General features: G+C 36.5%; 1 protein-coding gene across 1 annotated transcript; it reads left to right on the top strand.

Annotated features, from left to right (window-relative positions):
* The first annotated feature begins 782 nt into the window (after nt 1-782).
* Nucleotides 783-22,040, top strand: ap1m3 (adaptor related protein complex 1 subunit mu 3). Its single transcript, XM_066665090.1, has 12 exons — nt 783-1,034; nt 4,841-4,997; nt 6,702-6,769; nt 7,146-7,276; nt 10,259-10,406; nt 12,217-12,343; nt 15,741-15,883; nt 16,034-16,105; nt 17,102-17,260; nt 18,832-18,957; nt 19,063-19,138; nt 20,884-22,040. The coding sequence occupies exons 1-12, from the start codon at nt 993-995 to the stop codon at nt 20,904-20,906; spliced, it is 1,272 nt and encodes a 423-aa protein (XP_066521187.1). The 5' UTR covers nt 783-992; the 3' UTR covers nt 20,907-22,040.
* The last annotated feature ends 1,223 nt before the right edge of the window (nt 22,041-23,263 follow it).

The following is a 23,263-nucleotide window of genomic DNA, read 5'->3' as shown; positions in this document are numbered from 1 at the left end:
TACATGTGGGCAGCCCAGCAAATCTTACATATGGTGATGCACATGAGCCCATAATTGTCTTTATTTAAAGAGATCCTATGGGCTGCCCAGATTGGCCCCATGTTTAACCATTTGTGTCCCATCACTGACCATGAAGGTCATTCGCATGTGTGGCTGACTTTTAACACGTATGTATTAAAACATACTGTGCCCCACGTGAGTGTACTAGCAAGTTCAAAAGTGGTTCACATTAATACAATTTATTACATTAACCCATATTATAGAAACGCTATAAAGTAAAGTAAACGTATGAGTGGTGTTGCGGTTATTACCGTATACGTTTGTTTTGGATAAAATTAAATCAAGCCTTCTTCCATAAAGCCAAAACATGAACTTAAGGTTATAATTACATTTAAATGGAAACAAAACTCACCTTTTTAGCATGTGGTGTATTTTAAAGGAAATTGGTAAATGATGGGTTAATGAGTCGATTCCTAATGTCCAGTTTTGACTCCTTTTAAACTTAATTAAAGACATTTTAAATGAAGGTTTAGTGTTGTCTTATGTTTTCCAGTTCATGTGCTTGTGAAAAACTCAGATATTCACGCATTGTTCTGAGCAGAGGAGTGAAGGGATGATGCTGGAGCTGTTTTATAACAGCGCTCCGTAGGGGGCGTTCAGTTTTCTGACAGCAAAACGCGTCCTAAAACACCCTGAAACAATCTAACCGCGTTAACCGAGTTTCCCTGATTTAAGCAGAACTCGCTGTTGCTGTGGCGTGCGGGTCTTAAACTCTTCGCCAAGTGGTGTGTGAGTAAAACACACGGAGGTCTGCCGCTGGAGGAAAAGCTGCAGAACAGGATCTGCTCGACACCCGGAAGAGCGCGAGCCGAGAGAGAAGAGAAGTGTGAGGGATGGAAATATCAGCGCGGGTTTCTAAAGCAGGACAGAAATAAAACCCCTAACGCTTCCCTACCTGACCCCTGAATACATCACACATTTACACGACCAGGATGGCGGCGTCCGCTATCTTCATCCTGGACCTGAAAGGAAAGGTAAGAGAGATATATAGAGAGAGTTACACCTGTCTGCGTGAAAGAGGACGTAGCTACAGCACACAGCCTCTTGCATAGACTTCACGATCTAATTTCAACATTCCAGTTCGGTCCAAGTACCGAGACGCGTGCACAAGTAATCGACACGACTCCATAACTCTGAGGTACCTTCAGTCGACAATACAGACGACAGTGGAAAGACAGAGTAGAGTTTAGAAGTGTTTAATGATAAAGGAAATGTAATTTAAACATTAAAAATGCTCCAGTTGTAAAGTAGAATAAGTAGATATTAAAGGTATAAGTAAACATATTTCAATGACATGTAGGGTTTAAAGATACAATACTTAAGTGTAACTATCATGTAAAAGCAGTAGAATTTCATATTAAATATAATAATAATGTTCAAAGACAGTTGCCTAGACTTTAAAGTCAAACTTAGTGGGGTTTGAGAAAAACACAGTGTGCTTGAAGCTAAAGTAAAGCAGTCTTTTTTAAAAGCGTAAAAAATGCTACGTATTAGTAGTGTGTAACTAAAGTCGGGGAAGTGTGTAAAAGTGCAATAGCGTGCTTGTTAAATGTGCTAATGCTTATCACTGTTAATCTAGTGCTTTAAAATAAAACTGGTGGCGTTAATTTGTAAATCCTTTGCCTTTTAAAGCAGCTGAGATACAGCACTATTTTTGGTGTACCTGTAAAACCCGTTCTGGCCTGCCATTACAGGCGATTTAACTGCAAGTGAAATGACTGAAACTGGTTTGAGGTTGGCTGAGCTGAACATTCACATGTGAACTACTTCCTCTAAATCAATCAGATTTTTATTAGTAATTTTAAGTTCCAAATAATGTTTGTATTTTGCACTAGGTTACATAGTCAATTCAAGTAATTACCTGAAAAGCCAATACATTAGTATAAACCAACGTCTTTTAGTCTGATATGATATCTGAGAGAGTTTGGAAAAGATAGAGAGAGAGAGAGAGAGTGAGAGTGAGAGTGAGAGGAGAAGGCCAAGGCCAAGAAGTGAGGCAGCCAAAGGGCTTTAGTTGAATGGATTACCTCCTGATATGGTGGCGACTCCTGACAGTGCTGATGAAAGCTTTCTTGTCTGTGCCCTAGAGCAATCCAATATATTTTACCTTAAGGCATCCCTGCTCAATCCACATTATATTACCAGACACTCTTTGATTTCTTAGGTATGCATCTTACTGAGGCCTGACACTGTATTTTACCTATTGTAATAGAGCTTGACTTTTTTTTAGTTTTCAATCAGATAGCACATTCAAATGTGAAAATGAAAAATAAAATCTTTCTTTTGATTTGTTGTAATTGGCTTGATCTTTACATGAAAGGCTAGGTTCTCATTAAGACAGGTCATAGACGTAGCTGATATTGGTTATATTACAATCATGACCTACATATTCTGTTGAAGGCAGCAAAAGTTGCAGTTAAAAAATCGTGGAGTTTTGTAAATATATCTGTAGATAAATTAGGGCCCAAACTCACATGTTGCTTTTAGTTAAAATATTACATTTTTGGCAAACCAAAAATAGTTGCATATTTGCTTTACAGTGTTCAGTATAGGTCGCCCTGTGAAGGACTGGCGCCTTCACCAGGGGGTGTTCCTGCCTTGCGCAAAGTGTTTCCAGGTAGGCTCCGGACCCACCGCGACCCCGAACTGGATAAGGGGTTACAGTGAATGAATGAACACAAAAAAAAAATATCTAGAATTCTAGAATGTAATTTAAATGGACATAAACATTGCTTTATTATTATTTTTAACCCTGGTTGTTTTAAAATGATTCATTCCTATTATTATAAATTTCGACATCACACCCTGGCTGATTGCCGCTTAACTGAGAAATTTACTGCTACTCTGCAGCTTCTCATTGGCCTTAAATATAGTATGGCGAGAGAATCTAAAGATTTCAACTGTTCATGATTGAGTTCAAGTTAATAAACAGACTAAAGTCAGTTAACCAGGAGATTGATTCTTTTAATCTAATCACAGTTTTGTAGGTATTTCTTGTGTAGAATATTCATGTGCATGCACAGCCTCATTAATCTCTGTAGCAAAGCTAATACAATGAAAGGCTGTACTGAAGCCACACAAGACTCTAAGGGTAATGATGCCCAGTGCTAAGAATATTGCGGTATACAGTTTCCTATAAGTTGCAATACAGAATTATTCTTCAAACATCAGTAGCTAACCACTCATGCAATAATATTCTCATATTGATATTCCATTTGGTATAATAGTCTTATGCCTTCCCAGAAGAGTGGAGGATACATTTGGACATGCAAAATGCTATATAAAAGTTTTAATCCCAATCTATAAGACAAAGTATGATAAAACACATCATTTGTACTAAACATATGTATCATTGTAATGTGGTTAAGGCCTGCTTCATCACTAAGACTGTAATGGACATTAGACAGTATTTCTGTTAGCATCTTCAATGTGAAAATATTTAATACACTTACCTGTTATTTCTTATCTCTCAGGTTGGGTTTCTAAAGGAATCGTGGTCTATCCATCTTTCCTTATTATAGATTCCAAAAGGCCCTCAGTTAAAAAGTTGGGGTAGGCTGGTCTAATATTGTACATGTAGAGGAGAAATAAAAAGGATTAGAATGAGTAGAAAATAAATATACTTACGGGTAAGATGAATAGAGAACATGTTTATGCTTATGTGTTTTGTTTAGATTTCATAGATTTATATATTTGTGGTTAATGATGGATGTTCCACCTAGGGTGAGAATGGTTTGGCCCAGGCTAATTGGGAGGTGGGGCTAAAAGCTATAAATTGGGGTGAATAGAGTCAGTAGGGAGGCCCCAAAGGTGAAGGATCTGTTTTATTGGTCTTTGCGCAATAGGTCTTGAAAGCTGAAGGACTTATTTTTCTGACTGCTCTAATGTCTAATGTTTAAAAGTTAAACATTGAATATTTGATATGAGTTTTTAGATTGTTCTATGTAAATTATTTTTTTTTATTATTATTATTTTCTTATCTGTTGTTGTGTAGTAAGTATAATATAAATTACGCACTTATGGTGAGAATAATTCCAGAGTTTGAAGTGATCCATGATTGGCAAACCCAGTCTCTTGTACTTCCACTCAGCCTTGTAGCAATGACTACTTCCACACGTAACAATCACAGTGTTCAAAATCTATTTTATGATCATGAGTGTGATCCCCATTTGAAAACAAGAACTTCATTTATGTAACTAATCAAACCACTCATTCTGCCACTTTTCAATAAACTCTGAAGCTTGTCAGTATGCACTAGACCTAAGAAATGGGCACAATACACACAATATTTTCAGCCCAACATATTGTCAGTGACTGTTTCCATCCTACTTCTTATTTCCTGAAATTTTCTCATCCCTTTCTGACCTTTGTGCAAATATCTTTTCCTATGATTTTTTTTTCATAAGTCTGGATTCCTCCAAGACTATTGTATATTATTGCTCTCAGAGGTCAGCAACAAACATTTGACTTACTCACTCACTCACTCTCTCACTCATGCTGACTCAACCCTGTTCCTGTGATGAAATAAAGCTGATTCTCTTGCAAACAGCAACTGAATTTTGGTTGCCTAAAGTTGGATCTGGTCATTTTGGGCATCTTTTTGAACCAAACAAAAACAAATCATTAATTACTGACAGCATATATGCACTTATGTTTTTATATTGTTTTCAGATAAAATGGAATGAAATAAATGCTTATACATTTTTATGTTTTACATATCTGTTATCACTTCATTTATGTATTACTGAGGTTAAAGATTTGTGCTGAACTTGTCTTGTAGGTGCTTATATGCCGAAACTACATGGGCAACATTGACATGGGTGAGATTGACCACTTTATGCCCATCATGATGAAGAGGGAAGAAGAAGCTGAACTATCACCTGTACTGACCCATGGCTCCACCCACTTTTTATATATTAAACACAGTAACCTCTACAGTATCCTGTTTATTCTATAATTGTTTTACATTTGTGGCTCTGCCTTTCTTATTGGAGATTCCTTTTGATGGAAGGAGAAATGTGTTTAGGTGGATGGTATAGTGCAGCGCTAAACAATACAGAACAAATTGTGGGACTAAAAGCTGAATTGGTAAAGGCTGTTAATAGCATTGATAGATCGTGTTTGCCAGGGAAGTTGAAATTGTGGTGTCTGCTGTTTGGCTTACTGCCTCGTATTAGGTGGCCATTGACAATTTATGATGTTTCAATCACAGAAGTAGAGAGGATGGAGAGGGTTATTAACAAGGCCATAAGAGAAGGCAAATGATGACTAGTTTTATTCGTGAGCAGGAGGAGGAGGCATGGTATGCAACAGCAGTGTCACAGGTATAACAAGGCCAGTGGCTTCGATGGGAGAATCTAGAGAAGCAGAAGACTTCCTGGCAAGAGTTGTGGGCTTATTAAGATTTTGCTGGGAGCAACTTATGATGTCCTTTCAACACCGCAAAATCTTGGACAGTGGGTAGGTGAAGACCCTAGTTGTGGATTATGTACAGGGGTTGGCATGCTGAAGCATATCAGCTTATAAAGTTAGTTTGTCACAGGGTTGGTATACATGGAGACAAAATCACATGCTAAGGGTTTTAGCATGTTTGTTGGGCAGCCAATGGCTAAAGTTTAATGCATTGACTAGTAGCTGTATTAATAAAATAGTTAGCTTTGTGTGTGAGGGGGAATGTTTTCGAGAAAGTGTGCAAATATTGGTAGATGGGGTGACGCATGAGATTAGAAATTGCAAGTGGATGAGGGGAAAAAGCTGCAGGTCCCAGAGTGCATTGTGTTAACTACACTAAGGCCAGACAAAGTGCTCTACTCTGAAAGTAAACAGATAGTTTATTTCATAAAGTTAACAGTTCCATTTGAGGATGCAGTAGATGAAGCATTCTAAAGGTAGACGCTGAAGTATGCAGACTTGGTGGCTGAGGTAAGGGAATGTGGGTGGCAGGCACATGTAACACCAGTGGAGATAGTTGTTAGGGGATTTGTAGCCAAGTCTGCCACATCCCTGCTTGTGCAATTCGGCATCAGGGGCCAGAAACTAAGGGCAGCTGTGAAGGATTGGGAAGGTGCTATTGGGGTTGTTGGTGATGTAGCATGTAAAGTTCACATGGAACTGGTGGCACTGAACATGCATTAAAGGTGCCAGTGGGGCTACGTACAGCCTTGTTGTTGATGGTAAAGGGTAAGGTAGGATTGTAAAGCTGGCTTGTAGGGGGCTGGGTCTAGGACACCAGACTTCACTGTTGAGCCTTCCAGTGGTGTTGTATAACTGTAGTTGCCCTAGCACATCCAAAATTGATTCAAATGCCATTTTAAGTGGATTATGATCCTTCTTAAAGTGAATATTGAAATCACCAACAATTAAGGTCTTTTCTGAAATGGAAAGCCGGTTGCTGATCGCATCATAAATGGCCACAGCAACCTTAGTGTTGAGGTGTAGGATTCAACAGGAATTTTGGTGGCTGCAGGTAGAAAGAGTGTGGTGGGCCCTATGTGAAGCTCTAATGGATCGGCATAGGATATTTTACATTTTATCTTGTGTATGATTATAATTGTGTGTGTGTGTGTGTTTTTTTTTTTTTTTGGGCTAGTAAGTGTTGTATTTCTAATGCAAGTTAAAAACCCTTGACAGTTGGTGCTCAGTAGTAGCAATGACCAGGAAGAATACAAATGCTGCCCTTGTGTACTCATTTCTGTACAAGATAGTGGAGGTAAGTGTATTTATTTGCACATCTCTGTATAGAGTGCATAATTAATATAGTCAATTAATAAAGTTAATGTCAATGTATTTATGAAGGCAGATGAATTTTGCAAAAAATAAAAAATAAAATAAAAAGGCTACTAGCAAGAATGTACTTATCCATTCACAGAATATTTGCTACATGTTTGTGATTTTGTTTTAAATAAGCTCTTTAAAATACAAGGACCAGTAAAATCTTCATGTTAGTCTTGGCAGCCTGAATACATTATCTCTCACGCCATTTAGAGAATAGGTTTTAATAACTGTAGAATCATTACCTATTAATAATCTTAATTCCAGACATAAAATGGATGAGAAGTGTTTATGAATATTTGGTTATGTTGTAGGTGTTCAAAGAGTATTTTAAATTTTTGGAAGAGGAGAGCATACGAGACAACTTTGTGACTGTGTATGAGTTAATGGATGAGGTCATGGACTTTGGTTTGCCTCAGACCACAGACAGCAAGATCTTACTGGAGTGAGTACTGATTCAGTGTTCATTGTTCACCATTCAAATGGGCACCAGCCACCATTTTCTATTCACAGCTCAGTATTCAATGTACTCCTTATTTATCTTCTGAAATGTGAACATAGATACACTGCTTCAGAAGGCCTAATAAACACACAGCCAATTGGAATATTTGTTTCTGAATTACATGAATATGGACGAATATGGTCTCGGATGATAAGACAGTGTTCCCTTTGAATACTAAACTAAGCTTATGCTGAATATCATGAAGAAATATAATTCTTACATTATTTTGACAAAAATAGAATGTTATCATATGGGCAACATATTTTAATGTATTTTATAATAATTAAAATGCTGTGCTATGGAAATTAAATGCACTGTTCAATAAGTTATTTGGCATCAATATTAGTAAAGATTTGAGATAGCAAATATAGGATTACAATATTGCCTCTGTGATTTTGACTATGTTCACATTACCAGACTCAAAATCTAATCTGATTTGTATTTGAGGCTGTGTGGACATGTCAAATTTAATCTTTTCAAATCAAATTTGAGTAAATTTCAGACGAGGTCCTAGATTGGACACATATGCAACATGAATGTGTACGGTCAGACTCTATTTCATGCATCTTTTTTTGACTGTATTCATGCACTTTGCGCCTTTGTCATCAGCCCATAAAGGCAGTGACATACAGGCTGTGTCTAAAATGGCTCTGTGCTTTCTACATAGTGCACTTTGTGGGTGATATTACTATAGATTCTGTACCAAAAATAATGCAGTGAATATTAGAAAAGGTGCCATTCAGGTGAAAGCTCAATATAAAATGCGTTTGATATATTAATAAGTACTTTGGTATAGATACCATTAATCATGGCCTACATTGTGTACTAAACAGGGCTTTGGGACCCATTTGAGACTGAGCCACATAAATGTATCAATTTGTGTATTTCAGGGACAGACTCATTCAAATTATAGATAGATACAGGTCACTAACATTTATGAATGTGAACCATCAAATAGCCAAATTCAATCTGAGCAAAATATCAAAAATGATTACTGAGGCTTATTACGTGAGCATAGCCTTAAAACGTCACATGTACAGACTTCTATTTTTGCTGTTTAAAAATCTACATGTCATTATTAACCTCTCCTATAAGCATGTACAAATGAATTATTATATTCAGCTATGGAGCAAATTTGAGTGTGTTGAGCCACCTAAAGTATTCTATACTAACTGTGTGTGAATGTGTATGTATATGAGTGAATGAGTGAGTGAGTTACTTGCCAGTTCCATGAGGTGCTTCACATCTAAAAATAATGCATTTAAGCTGAAACCGCTCATACATCATATTATTAACACAAACACACTTTACAAAGACACAGCAAACTAATTCAGATTTATGGTAGGATAAGCAGAAAATAAAGCCAAGAGAATATATTAAAGTGAACTATGAAGTCTTTGTTTGAGTGCATCATGCAGTTGATGGAAATACAGTTCAGCTGTTTATCTGGCTAAGTGTCTCTATGGACCTGCGTTTTATTCACTGGAGACCCTAGCGCATCAGCTCCACTGCTTTGTTTACTGACTCAACAGAAACGGCATATCTCACTACATTTGTGGAGTAGCTTTCACAGAAATTATTACTTCTGAACACAAGCTAATCATGCATTTTATTTGAATTATTTATTAGCATGTAAAACTTTGTGTCCTAGTCCATTGCAATTTTATTTGTAATATTAAGTGTGGTTATTATTATTATTTTTAGGTTTGGTAGTCAGACCTTTTTTGTGGAATAATGCACGGGGTGGGCCTTTTATATGGATACACCTTAATACAATAGGAATGGTTGGTGATATTAACTTCCTGTTTGTGGCACATTACTATATGGGAGGGGGGAAACTTTTCAAGATGGGTGGTGACCATGGCGGCCATTTTGAAGTCAGCCATTTTGGATCCAACTTTTGTTTTTTCAATGGGAAGAGGGTCATGTGACACATCAAACTTATTGGGAATTTCACACGAAAAACAATGGTGTGGTTTTAATGTAACTTTATTCTTTCATGAGTTATTTACAAGTTTCTGACCACTTATAAAATGTGTTCAAAGTGCTGCCCATTGTGTTGGATTGTCAATGCAACCTTCTTCTCCCACTCTTCACACACTGATAGCAACACTGGAGGAGAAATGCTAGCACAGGTTTCCAGTATCCATTGGATTTAGTTTCTAAATTTAATATCACCAACCATTCCCATTGTATTAAGGTGTATCCATGTAAATGGCCCACTCTGTAGTACCTTTCAGACAAAAATGGAATGAATGTGAGGATGTTTTTGCAGTGTTTCAGTTTTAAATAAATAAGAAAATGTCTGATATCTGATTAAGGGCAACAATTAATGGCACGGTTGTAATAAAAATAATTTTTTTATATAAAGTTCAGAAGATGTTTCCTTAACATTTGCTAGCTCTCCAGTCAGTTTGTATGTGTGGGGTTTATGAAATCCCAGTGTCAATGAACAAGTAAACAAACACAATACCTTGGTCAGACATGCTAGGCTTTAGAGACATTCTAAACTTTGAAAATCATGAAACGAGATAAGGATAATGATTTATTCCTGTTTTAGATTATTTAGGTTGGAACTGACTCTAAATTTGGCAGAACGCTAACTGCATGAAAGGAAACATAGACCGAACATGCTATACAAAACTAACTCGAGTTATAAAGGAGTTTTTGTGGTAATTCAAACAGTGAATAAAAACGTACAGAGAATTTGATCTTAAGCCAAATATAAACAACAAATATAAACAACAGTTTTTTCCCTCAAACATACCATTCCATCTTAAAGACGCTGACCTTCTGAACATAAACAAACCAGAGAGAACAGCATTTCCCCACAATGATAGATGTTGCCTATAATATTTTCATCAAAACAAAGTATTTTGTTGTTAATATATGCTTATTTTTGTTTTTTGTTTACCTCTGTTTCAGGTATATCACCCAGCAAGGGCATAAGTTGGAGGTTGGAGCTCCACGCCCACCAGCAACAGTAACAAATGCGGTATCCTGGAGGTCAGAAGGTATCAAGTATAGGAAAAATGAAGTGTTCATGGATGTCATTGAGTCAGTTAACCTACTAGTAAGTTACATTACATATACATTTTATATATTTGTTCATTCATTCATTCATTCATTCATTATCTGTAATTGGTCGCAGTGGGTCCAGAGCCACACTATTTATGGGGCACCAGTCAATCACAGCACATCACACACTCACACAGTCATTCATACACTCACACCTGTGGACACTTTTACACAGCCAGATGAGTTATGTGTTGTAGGAATGTGGGGAGAAACCAGAGCACCTGGAGGAAACCCGCACAGACACTGGGTAAAACATACCTTATACCTCACAGATAGTGGGTTTGGATCCATAACCCCTACAACCTGTTGCCCCACCATGCCGCCCTATGTTTTATTTGCATATTTTCATTTTGTAGCGATGATTTCTTGGTACATTTTAGAGGTAACCTATTAAGCACAGAATCTCATTTTGAAAATGTATGCTGTCGGTCCTTATTTAGAGTAAAACCACATGGAGATAAGGATTTGTGAATTAAAAATGCTCTGTTATTATTTTCATTTAAAGATTAATAAAAACCTCTCAAAATAATCATTTTTTGTTTTGTTCTCTATTTTGATTTCATATCAACACTACTGTCAATAATATACTACATAACACACAGTTGCCTTAATCAGCTGCATCTATAGGGCTGCACATAATTCCGGGTCGGCTCCGGACCCACCACGACCCTGAATTGGATAAGCAGTTACAGACAATGAATGAATGTATGATTTATTATTCTGATGTTGACCTTTCAGTACTGGTGTCACAGCAAGCAGCAATATACAAACGAGCATTCTGCTTTTTAATAAATTTCATAGCAATAAGAACAAATTTGACCATTTTGAGTGAAAAAATTCTTCTAAGGAACTGTAGTACCTCAGAAGTACCCGAGAGAAGCAGAGTTGAATGAAATTCATGCAGATTGTGTTTCACACCCATTCATTACAAATATACACCAGAGATGGATGAATAACGAAATTGAAATGGTCCGTGAACGTTGCATGCACTACTTCTGCAACCAGATATGACCATACTTGATAAGGAGTAAAGGCCACTTAATGGCCTTTACTTAAAGGCTGACTAGTTTACAGTATTTTGACCTATGAATTACAGTATTATATTAAATATAATGTAGTCCTGTCTTTAATCATGTAACCTTATTGGTTTGCCTATGCATGGTTATACTGCAAGACCTATAACAAAGAAAATATACTGGCTTTCTGTCCACATTGTGCAGCTGTAATTTTATCTATCTTTTTGCTTGATAACATAAGGACATATCATTCCTTTATGTAGTATTCCTTTAATGACCTTCCTCACAATTGTCTCAAGGTCAAATTTTCAGACTTCCCTAAACTGACTAATGGAGGAGACTGTGATTGTTTTCCTTTGCTGTTCCTCCAGAGTGCTTGCTTTACTTTGTCCTAGGTTGAATGCCCCAGCTCTTGGTGCGCACCTCAGGCTGTGATTCTGAAAAGCAGCCACAGTAGCTCTCAGGAGCAGTACCCTGTCTGATTAACAACAGCCCCACGTTTCATTGCTTTCTAATGGGGCATTACCATTCACATTACCATGCAGTTTTCTCTGCTTGACTTTTTGTCCTCTGCTGCATGTTTTGGAAGTTGTGCTCAAGGCTTTATTGGGTGCACTTATAATTGCTGGTGTAGCATATTTTGCATGAATATTATGAATATGTACATTTGTTATGATATATTAACTCTTTTATATGGAATTGATTATGGTAATAAGATCAGATTTTATCCTAGAAAGTTTTCCAGTTTATACTTCATAATCCTGTATTTCTCTTTTTGTGTTGTCCCAGGTTAGTGCTACAGGCAGTGTTCTGCGCTGTGAGATTGTGGGCTGCATTAAACTGAAAGTGGTTCTTTCAGGGATGCCAGAACTAAGGCTGGGGCTCAATGACAAAGTGCTTTTCGAGATCACTGGCAGTGAGTGACTGTATTTGTAACTGGTACATCTTAAAACAAGATTGTCTATTGAATTAAAGGGAACGACTACATTTGTAATGCATTTTTCATAACATTCAGAAGATGTTTAATCACCCATTGCTAGCCTCCAGTCTGTTTGCATGCTTAAAACCAGTCTAACATATTTAGAATGCCCCAGTGTCAGTAAAAAAGTAAAATAAAAAAACAAAGTGGCTTTGTCAGACATGCTAGGCTTCCTCTCTATCTGCTCATGCCAGAGAAATGGCAAAAAGCCCTCCAAATGTTGAAATCACAAAAAGAGATGAGGATATAGCTTTATTCCTGCTCTACATGTGGGTAATACTGAATTATTTTTGTGGTTTAGATTATTTAGATAGGAACCCACTTTAAATCCATCTGAATGCTACCTGCATGAAAGTAATTACAGACCAAAAGTGCTAAAATCTAAACACCTCGTGTTACAAATGAGTTTCTGTGGTAATTCAAACAGTTAAAAAATATTTTTGATGTCAGTATAACTCCTATCACAGAACTGAAAAATTTACAGGAGAAAAAACTAATATTTAATGTAAATGTAGGTAAATATAACAAGATGATTTTCCAAGTAATTTTGAATGTTTTTTTTTAGCTATTTCAATTTACAAAAATAAGTAAAATTCAGTATTCAAAATTTTAAATTATGCATTACAAAGAATATATACCTGATTTATTAAAAGCGTTAATGAACCATTGCTTTCAGTTTGGAATGATGGCCTTGATTCTTCCGAAACCACAAAGAAATATAATTATGCTTACAGTGCACACACAGTGATTACTAAGAACCTTGTTTAAATATTGCACACTTCTGCGATATCAGTATTGTGAAGGCCTAAGTCATGATAATAATTAAGAAACAATATTTTGCTTAGCTCTAATGTCTATATAAAGACCCAGTTTTACCTCAGCAGAGCAGGCAATTCATACTCCACCTCGCACATTTGTACTCCACTGATGGATTCTCTCCCATCTGCTTCGGTTCCTTAATCACCACCGTAGGCTTTTGCACAGCAGGTGTCAATCGCCCTAAAGATCAGCTCCTACTTACGCATTCCTCTCCACATCCAGACCCAGCTGATGCAGAGAATGAAATCATTCCAAATGCGATTAATGCTAGAAATGTTTCTCCATCAAGTGAAAAATAAACAAGTTAATCAATGAATTTACAAAAAAAACAATAGATTGTGCATAAGCATGATGCAGTACACTTTGACTGGTAAGATCAAAGAGGATGGATGAAGTCATGTAGACTTTTAGTTTCCTCATGTACTTTCTTCAGTGAAACTTTAATATATCATCCAGAACTTTTGTAGGATTTTTAATGCTCATTTTATTCCAGGCTGGTAACTTCTGACAATTCAGCCAGATAAATATGACCTATTATAAGGTGGTAATATAGTTATGCACATTCTTTAAATGAGGGAAACACTGCTCTCTACAGGACGAGATAAATTTTTGTTGATACTGGTACTTTAATAGAACATTTGTATGGATGCATCAACACTGTCAATTAAGTAAAAAGTTCTTATCACCACTTCAAGCTGTTCTGACTTTTTGCAGATGGGGTTCTGTTATTGTAGAAAGCTTACATAGTCAGAATTTTCTTGAAGTGTTGATAAGAACAATACATATAAAGATTTTAACACCTCTATAAACACCTCTAAAAGCTACTTCAAAATGGATATAAATATGTTACCTAATGCCTAAAGCATTGTGTTACCCTAGTTTTTAAAAAGTAAATACTAAAGTAAATAATTCAGTTTCAGCAGAATTAAGGAGATAATACATTTACAAAGTTTTTCAGGGTGGTTTAATCTGAAATGGTGTAATTTAGAAAGGTTAACCGCCTCTGATTTAATTACAACCACTAATGAATTAAAAAAATGTATTAAAAAGTAGGGTAACACAATGCTTTAGGCATCGGGTAAAATATTCATATCCATTTTCTGTGTGAAATAGCTTTTAGAGGTGTTAAAATTTCATGTCTTCTTCTTAACAGCACTTCAAGCAATTCTGACTCTATAAGCTTTTCTACAATAACAGGATCCCATCTGCAAATTGTGTTTCTCAAGATTTTCTTAATCATTTTCTCATTTAAAACAGAGACATGTTTGGAACTGTTTAAATTATGACCCCATCTGTGTCTGTATATGAATTGCACTGGTTATTTTGTTCTTAATCATTTTACAATTTGACATCAGATTATACCAAACTCATAAATGCCAAGACTGCTAAGAGAAGCTAAATGCATTAGATACAGAGTGCCTGCATTCAGAACACCAATCAACTTTTCTCACTTTGTCTGGCATTAGGCCCTGAGGAACCAATCAGGAGGCATTAGACTGAGGGGTCACACTTCGGCATGACCTTTAGATAGCATCAGTAGGTGTTTGAGTGTGAGCAATGAGGGCTGAGTCCCAGCAGGCCTTTCCTGCTACTGAGGGGACACAGAGACTGCTGAGCTGTGCCTTCCTGTGCACTTCTCTCAGCCCTTTTATGCTCATCTGTAAATGTCAGTGATACAGAGAAAGGGAATCAAACACTTCTAGAAAAGGACATTTTATATAGGAGCTGTGATACAAACAATCAGAATTTTACTGGTTTTAATTCTCAGTTAACCCTAGCTCCATTCTATTCTTGTTCTTTCTTTTTCCTTCCTATACTCAGCCCAACATACCAAGGAATTAACACTCACACACAATCACAGAGCAATTCCAGTTCCATACAATGAAAGACCCATTTCACAGACTGGAGCTCAGAGAGTGGTGTTGAATTCCCAAACCTCACTGGTATTAGGGACTTTAGGACGCTCCCAGGCTCTCAGTCATTAAAAGCTTGCTCTGCAGCTGCTGCCTTCTCCTTCTCACAGGTCAAACACTCTGCAACAGCAAGCAATTACTAAGACACTCCTTTGTTTTTTCTTTTATGCTATACCTGCCGGTCTTATAATACAAAATTACAATTGAATGCTTTAATATGATAAATTCTGTTTACTTATTTTTTGTTTGAAGAAAAAAAACATTTGTCCATTTTATAGTGTTTATTTTTCATTTGCATTGAGTCGTTAGCAACAATTCATAAGAAAATCACATTGAATACATTTATAAACCCTTCACCTGATTAGGAATGTAATAGACAAGCATTTAAAAAAATTAATTGAGGAATTAACCTCAAAAATCTCTTAAATGGTATGTCATAGAGACATTATTATATTCTTTTGTTTGTGTGCATATGTTTATCTACATGATCATTAATACACTGCCATATGATACTCAGGGTTATGTGGGTTTACAGATTAAATGATGATTTAAATAAGATACTATAAAATATGTGATATTAAATGTTTCTGTGTTGTTGACAGGAGAAAAGAGCAAATCAGTGGAGTTAGAGGACGTTAAGTTTCATCAGTGTGTGCGTCTCTCTCGCTTTGAGAATGACCGGACCATCTCCTTCATTCCCCCTGATGGAGAGAGTGAACTCATGTCCTATCGCCTTAACACCACAGTAAGCATTACACACCCTCGCCCAGCCACACACTCTCAGGCTAGCCAGGCAGGATAAGCCTTTTTTGTTTGTATGTATGCTACCATTTTTGACATGGGTTCTGATTTTAGTATTTTACTAATTAAAATTTTTTTATGGTACTCCCTACAGGTCAAGCCTCTCATATGGATCGAAAGTGTGATTGAGAAGTATTCCCATAGCCGAGTAGAGATCAAAGTTAAGGTACTAGAAATCACACACACAGATACACACACACACACACACACACAGATAGAGAGAGAGGAGAGAGACAGAGAGAGAGAGAGAGAGAAAGCTCAGACATACTGTACACTTCACTGCCTCAGTCTTCACGGTTCTTTCCTGCCAAGCGTCTCTAAGGTTTACCTGACATATGTATTAAGACATGGTTCTTAAAGCAGGCTTTGTCCTTTTGTCCTTACCCTGTTGAAACTTCACTGGAAATCCATTTAAATTTAAACCCCATACAACAGCACGTCATAAGGTTGGTTTTTAGCCATCCATCCATTATCTGTAACCGCTTATCCAATTTTTTTAGGGTCCAGAGCCTACCTGGAATCATCGGGCGCAAGGCAGGAATACACCCTGGAGGGGACGCCAGTCCTTCACAGGGCAACACAGACACACACACACTCACGAGTCGCCAATCCACCTGCAATGTGTGTTTTTGGACTGTGGGAGGAAACCGGAGCACCCGGAGGAAACCCACGCGGACACAGGGAGAACACACCAACTCCTCACAGACAGTCACCCGGAGTGGGAATCGAACCCACAACCTCCAGGAGCTGTGTGACTGCGACACTACCTGCTGCGCCACCGTGCCGCCCGTTGGTTTTTAGCCCCTTAGCAAATTTTTGTTCTGCTTGTTACTATGTCACTGGCAGTAACTGTAACTTTTAAATGGTAGTGTCCCCCGTTTACATTAATACACCTCAGTGTCTCACTCTTATACTAACTGTATAATTTACATATTATATGTTTCATACTAATCATAATTCTTCTTGGTAGTAACTGACAAGTGCTTAATATTTATAACGGAATAATAAGACTGTACTTTAAAGGGTTACTTGACCAGGAAAACCTACTATGTGACAAGAGTGTTTATTAATAGCATTCTTTCTTTTATTATCATTGACTTTGTATGTTGCGATGGTTTATAACTTGTGGGGTTTATTTAGTATAGTGTGCTTTGTCCTCTAGGCCCGCAGTCAATTTAAGAGCCGATCCACAGCCAACAATGTATGCATCCTGGTGCCTGTACCCAGTGATGCTGACTCGCCCAGATTTAAGACCAGCACAGGCCATGCCAAATGGGTTCCTGAGAAAAGTGCTGTGGAGTGGACCATCAAATCTTTCCCAGTGAGTGATGATTTTAACAACAGTTTTAAGAACTGCCTATAGACCTGTTGTAGTCTACATTATGGTGAAAAAAGACATTCAGCTATGGTCACAAACCTATCTAATCTCCATAAAGAACATGAAATAGGATGCTCTGGAACAGACACATCTGAGCTTAAATTCATCATGTTCAATGCCAGTCCTCAGAAATTGGGCTGCGGAAAAGCGGACCCAAATTCTCTGGCATCAGGGAGCACCATCTAATACCTTTGAGAGGAGATGGAGTGGGGATTGTTGTCTAGAAATAATCATACAATACCAGTATCTGAACGCCATCAAATTCTCACAGAAATCTTCTAAAGTCTAGACTAAATCCTTCCCAGAAATGTAGAGGGGGTTACTGCAGTCAAAAGGGGCTGTATTACTGACACTACCTTACAACACTTTAGAAGAACCTTAAAAGAAATGTTGTATGAGCAGGTTTCCACAAACTTTTAACCACATATTGTTAATAAAGTTAAATGAAAAAATATGTTTTAGTAGCCACAATTCTTTGCACATATTTCCTTACCAAAAACAACATTCTAATGGTGGACTACCTCAAAATATTTAGTTTTTGGTGAAAGGTGGCCTAACGGTTACTCTTATTTACAGTTAAATAAGACACGTCAGTAAAAATGTATTACTTTGCTGATCAAAATAAGCAGCTACATCTTACAGCTGAATGAAAAGCACAGCAAAGACTGTCTAAATCGATCTAACCATACTAAACTCTCAGAGGGAATGTGTAATAATGCTTCAGACTCACAGGAACTCATGCAACTCTGCACATTCAACACAATATGTAGCACAGCAATGAGTTACTTGTATTAAACTGTCACATAGTTATTAAACCGCTGGGACAGACAAATCCAGCAAATTGTGAGAATATATTGGTGCAGTGTGCAGCGTCTTACAGTAACTTGTGAAGAAAAGGCTTTCATTATGCAATAATTTCAAATACACTTACTCAGTATGACTACTATTGAGCTGAATGTTTGCTTATTCATGTCTGTATTCATTGTCACAGTGTTGTGCAGGATGTTCTAGAACCTCTTGCCATTGCTTTTACATTGTTACAATGATAAGATAAAACGGAAACTATTTTAATGTAGATGTTGGTTTAACAGTAGCTACCTCACAACTCCCTGCATCTACGCTATGAATGGATAGTCCAAAAATATATCTTGCCTCAGCATCTCAAATAATTTGTAAAACAATATGTCAGGCATTTGTAAAAGTATATGTAACCATACTGTGTTTAGTGACAACATTATTTGAGGGATATGTGTTTTCACTTGTACAGAGCCCAAGTCCAACAATATTATATATACATTTCTTGTAATAACGGTAGTTATATTTGGAAGTCATTCATGATTATTGGTTAAATGAAGCTTTTAAATGATAAATGAAAAACATTTTTTGATTCTATGAAATATTTATGCAATGTTTTAACAACATTGTTGACAGAGTCAGTTGCTAATATAGGAAAACAAATGCATTCTATAAGATTTGGGATTGTGCTAAGGTAGTGATTTCATGTTTGTTTACAGGGAGGGAAGGAGTACATGATGAGGGCTCACTTTGGACTACCTAGTGTGGAGAGTGATGAACAAGAAGCAAAGAGACCTATTACAGTGAAGTTTGAAATTCCTTATTTCACAGTTTCTGGCATTCAGGTGTGTCTGCCATATAAATGGCCTTAAGTTTACATCCTTTATGTCCTTTATTAATCGAACCAGTCATTAATAGATATAACCCTGAGTCAATTTCTGTATCTTCAGGTCCGATACCTAAAGATCATTGAGAAGAGTGGCTATCAGGCTTTGCCATGGGTGAGATACATTACACAGAGTGGAGGTAAGCCACGGATGTACAGAAACATTTAACTCATTGTATTAGCTTGATACATCATTTCCACTTACAGGCAGTCCAGTCCAAGAAAATGATTTATAAATCCGTCTGCAAAAAAATTAATAATTAAAAATGAATACATGAACAAATGTTTATTACTCAAATACTATTATGTGTTTTATCTTGTCTTTTGACAAAATACAGTGTAATGAAATTCTGTAAATGTCTCTTTGGATAATGATATGTTACCTTTAAATGTTTAATTTTACTTTGCTAACAAAGCCTGTGGCTATGTTTAAGGCCAAATGTTCCTTATGGGTTTAAGTAAGTTATGGTCAGATGGTGGCTACGTTTGCAGAAATTACCATATGACATAACATACTTACAAGGAACTTTTTTTTGCTCTTTTGTATTATATAGTTACTTGAAAATTCTCACATTTATTGTACAATTCTTCATTTCTATACCTTCATATCATTCCTACTTTTATGTCTGTTACTCAGAATGTTCTACATTCTTACTCATTCTCACCCAGTGTAAAGTTAATGCTGGAATTCTTTCCAGAAAACAAAGAATCTATCTAACTAACTGACTAATTACATGGAACAAACACATAAATAAATAAATAATAACTAAATATAAAATATTACATTGGAGGAAATACTTATACAACAGAACATTAGCAAAATGTAACAAGAATTAATATGGATATATTGGTTAGAAGAATACTGTTAGAGGTACACAATTTGTCTCATGACTTCTTAGTGCAGTCCAGCCATTGCATGGATTTGTTCAGTTCAGTCAGCAGCACCTGATTAAATCTAATGAAAGATTGATTAGCTGAACTACATGAAGCAGAGACAAGAAAAAATAGCCTGTTTTTCCACTTTATTTCTGGCTTCTTGTTGTACATCAGCATATTGATGTATCCTAAAATAATGACTTTCTCAACAGATTGAACAGATCAAAATAATGAATTATTAACCCAAAATATGCAAAATATTGAAATAACAACTTAATACCATGTAATAGTGATGTCGTATTCCAATATAATAACTTCTTTTCTTGAAATGAAATACTAAATTATTGTGACATTGGTCTTATTGCAAAGTACTTGAGATAATTTTGAGATAAAAGATATGTTTGAGAAAATAATTTTCCACATAGTTGGATGATATTTTGCTAAAAAACTGGCTCACATAAAATCACCAATTTTAAGGTTGTTTTTTGACTGAGTACTGAGTACTGTTTATGTATATGGCATAAACACAAGTCAGTCTTTCATCTGGCTTCCTTTTGGCCATAATTAATGTGGAAATGATTTACACCAAATTTGGTAAATTCAGCATGCAAACTCATATTGACAAGCACACACACAGTACTATGCCGATGGTCATTTGCACAGACTGAAAACTTGAGCCTTCCTTGCTCTCACTCTCTCTCTCACTCTCTCTTGCTCTCCCCCTACCTCTCTCTCACTGTCTCTCTCTCGCTCTCCCTCTTTCTCTACCTCTCTCTGTAGCCTACAAACACTCCCTCATGCCACACTTTAATAGAGTGCAGACTATCAGTTTTCATTTTGCATCAGCGACACCAGAGTAGAGGCAGGCTTTGTAATCCTCAAGCTCTTATCACTAATTTATTAGATATGCTAAGCAGGCAGTCTACTTGTATATATACTGTCCATTTAATCAAATATCTATTAAATATATGATTGTATTTATTAATTGATTGAACTTTTTGTTTGACAGATTATCAACTAAGGACCAACTGATGGGAAATTTTGAGATATGTCTGTACATGCTGCCCTGGGCTTCTGTTGTCCTGCAAGAGAGAGAGAGAGAGAGAGCGAGAGAGAGCTGTGTGCCGTTCATAAAAATGACTCGACCAAATTACAGCATGAAAGAGTGTATATTTGTGTGTCTGTTTGTCTGTTATGAGCCCTTAGCAATAAAAAAAGAAGTCCTACAGTATGTATTTTGTTCAACATATTTGGACAGATCTGTGTCTATTGTTTTTGGTTTGCTTTGTTTATTACTGGTAAAAGAGTAAAAAACTTCTAGATTAACTACATTAACATGCTTTTTATTACTGGTTACGTATCATGATCTATGAAAGAGGAAGTGGACTTTTTATTATTTTGTTTTTTTAGAACTTGAAGGCGTAACCCTACTGACCGATGGAATGAATGCCTGCACAGAATCAATGATTAATAAGGCTGTACAGTGTCGGCCCATGGTGTAACACTATATTTTCACCACAGTATCACTGTAGACTTGTCTGTTCGGTTTGTATTTTGCAAATGAGAACTCCTACAGAACCTGTACATAAACAAGCCCAAGGGAACCAGAGAAGCAAACTCTGCAGAACTGCTAACTTGTCAGTTATTGTAAGAATGAGATTTTATAATGAATTGATTCTGAGGGAGCCAAATATTTTCATTCTGTTAGATAAATCTACAGTGTGCAGGTGTGAGAATATCGCAGCTGGAAACATTGAAGGAGGATGAGACTCCATATCACAGCCTGGTGTGCCTCCAAATGCCATGATTAAGCATCAGATCAGAAACACCCTGCTTTAAATTTTAGCTTTCTCTTGTGTGTTATTTAGAGAAGCTCTGACATCGCTGTATTCAGTGCTCATTGCATTAATCGAGTGAAGCAGGTCTGTGTATGGAATATTGTTTGGCATCTCTGCAGAGGTAGCAGAATATTTTTTGCTATAAGTAGCACAGCCAGCCTATCATGTTTTCTAACCAGAAGCCCCTAGTCTACTAATATCCACATAATCATTCGACCAAAGTCTTGACTCTGAAATGTGTTTTTGATATTCCACTTTTTTATTTATTGATAATAGCACTCTGCTGCCACTTTATTATGTAAATAATGTGACTGGATATAACTAAATAAATGGCTTTTTTAATTGTCATTTTATATTTTATGTGTTCTTTATGTGATCTTTCCCATGTATCAACTTATAAATAATCAATTGTTATTAAGTAACTATTGTTTCAGCTAGTACTGGGGCAGTTTGCAAAGTATATAATGCCTGAATATATATAAATATTCAAAATGTTTAAAGAAAAAGGTATAAATGTTCTTTAATTGAATGTACAATAATGATATTTTGTGATTAGAGAATTCTGTTTGAGTAAGTGGGGTGGTGGTGGTTGGGGGTACTCACTGACCCTAGGGCAGTAGTGTGTGTGTATACGTGCTTGTGTGTGTTCACTGCAGTGGATGGGTAAAATGCAGAAGACACATTTTAATGTATGCTTTACAGTGACACAAATATAGATTTCATGAGTATTGCAATCACATATAATGTAAAAAAAACAAGACAAAATATATAATGAAAATGAAATTAAGTGTAGAGAGATATTTTGAAAATCTCACTTAACTATTCACTGTGTAACTTTAATGTGTAATAGACAAAAACAAGTTCTGGAAAAAAACTATTTTACCATAGTTATTGCTTAACAATGCAGTTAAGCATAATCAGACAGATACATATAGATACTGGAATAGCTTCTTAAGTGAATTAAAAAGACATTATAATAACCTCTTATACTGAAGTGTTACCATATAATCATTTTACTGAGATGATAATATAACTGTGATAATATGTTGGCAGGATGGCAGAGTGGCACAACTGGTAGTGTCAATGTCACACAGTTCCAGGGTTCTGGAGTCCTGGATTTAATACCTGCCTTGGTTCATTGGAGTTTGTTGTCTTTTCCCTGTGTCTGAGTGGGTTACCTCTGGGTGCTCAGGTTTTCCTTCCACAGTCCAAAGACACATGTTTGTAGATGGATTAGTAATTTAAATGTATACATTATTGTGAATGTATGAGTGTCTGTGTGAGTGTGTGATGGGGCCCTATCCAGGGTGTGTTCCTGCCATTCGTCGAGTGATTCTGGGTAGGCACTGAACCCACTGCAACCCTGAATGGGATAAAGTTGTTAAAGAAAGTGAATGAAAAAATGAACGTGTCTATTCAAAGATTTTTTTTATCTGCAGAATAATTACTGTGTGTGCAGGTGTGTAAACATCTGGGTATGTGCATATCATAGTGGCTGGTTTGCCAAATAAATGCTTGTTCATATAGGGCTTATTTTTCTCAGGCACTGCT

Source organism: Hoplias malabaricus, chromosome 3, assembly GCF_029633855.1.
Source record: "Hoplias malabaricus isolate fHopMal1 chromosome 3, fHopMal1.hap1, whole genome shotgun sequence".
Taxonomy (NCBI): Eukaryota; Metazoa; Chordata; class Actinopteri; order Characiformes; family Erythrinidae; genus Hoplias; species Hoplias malabaricus.
The sequence above is the reverse complement of the archived record's forward strand: the minus strand, read 5'-3'. Positions and strand labels throughout refer to the sequence as shown.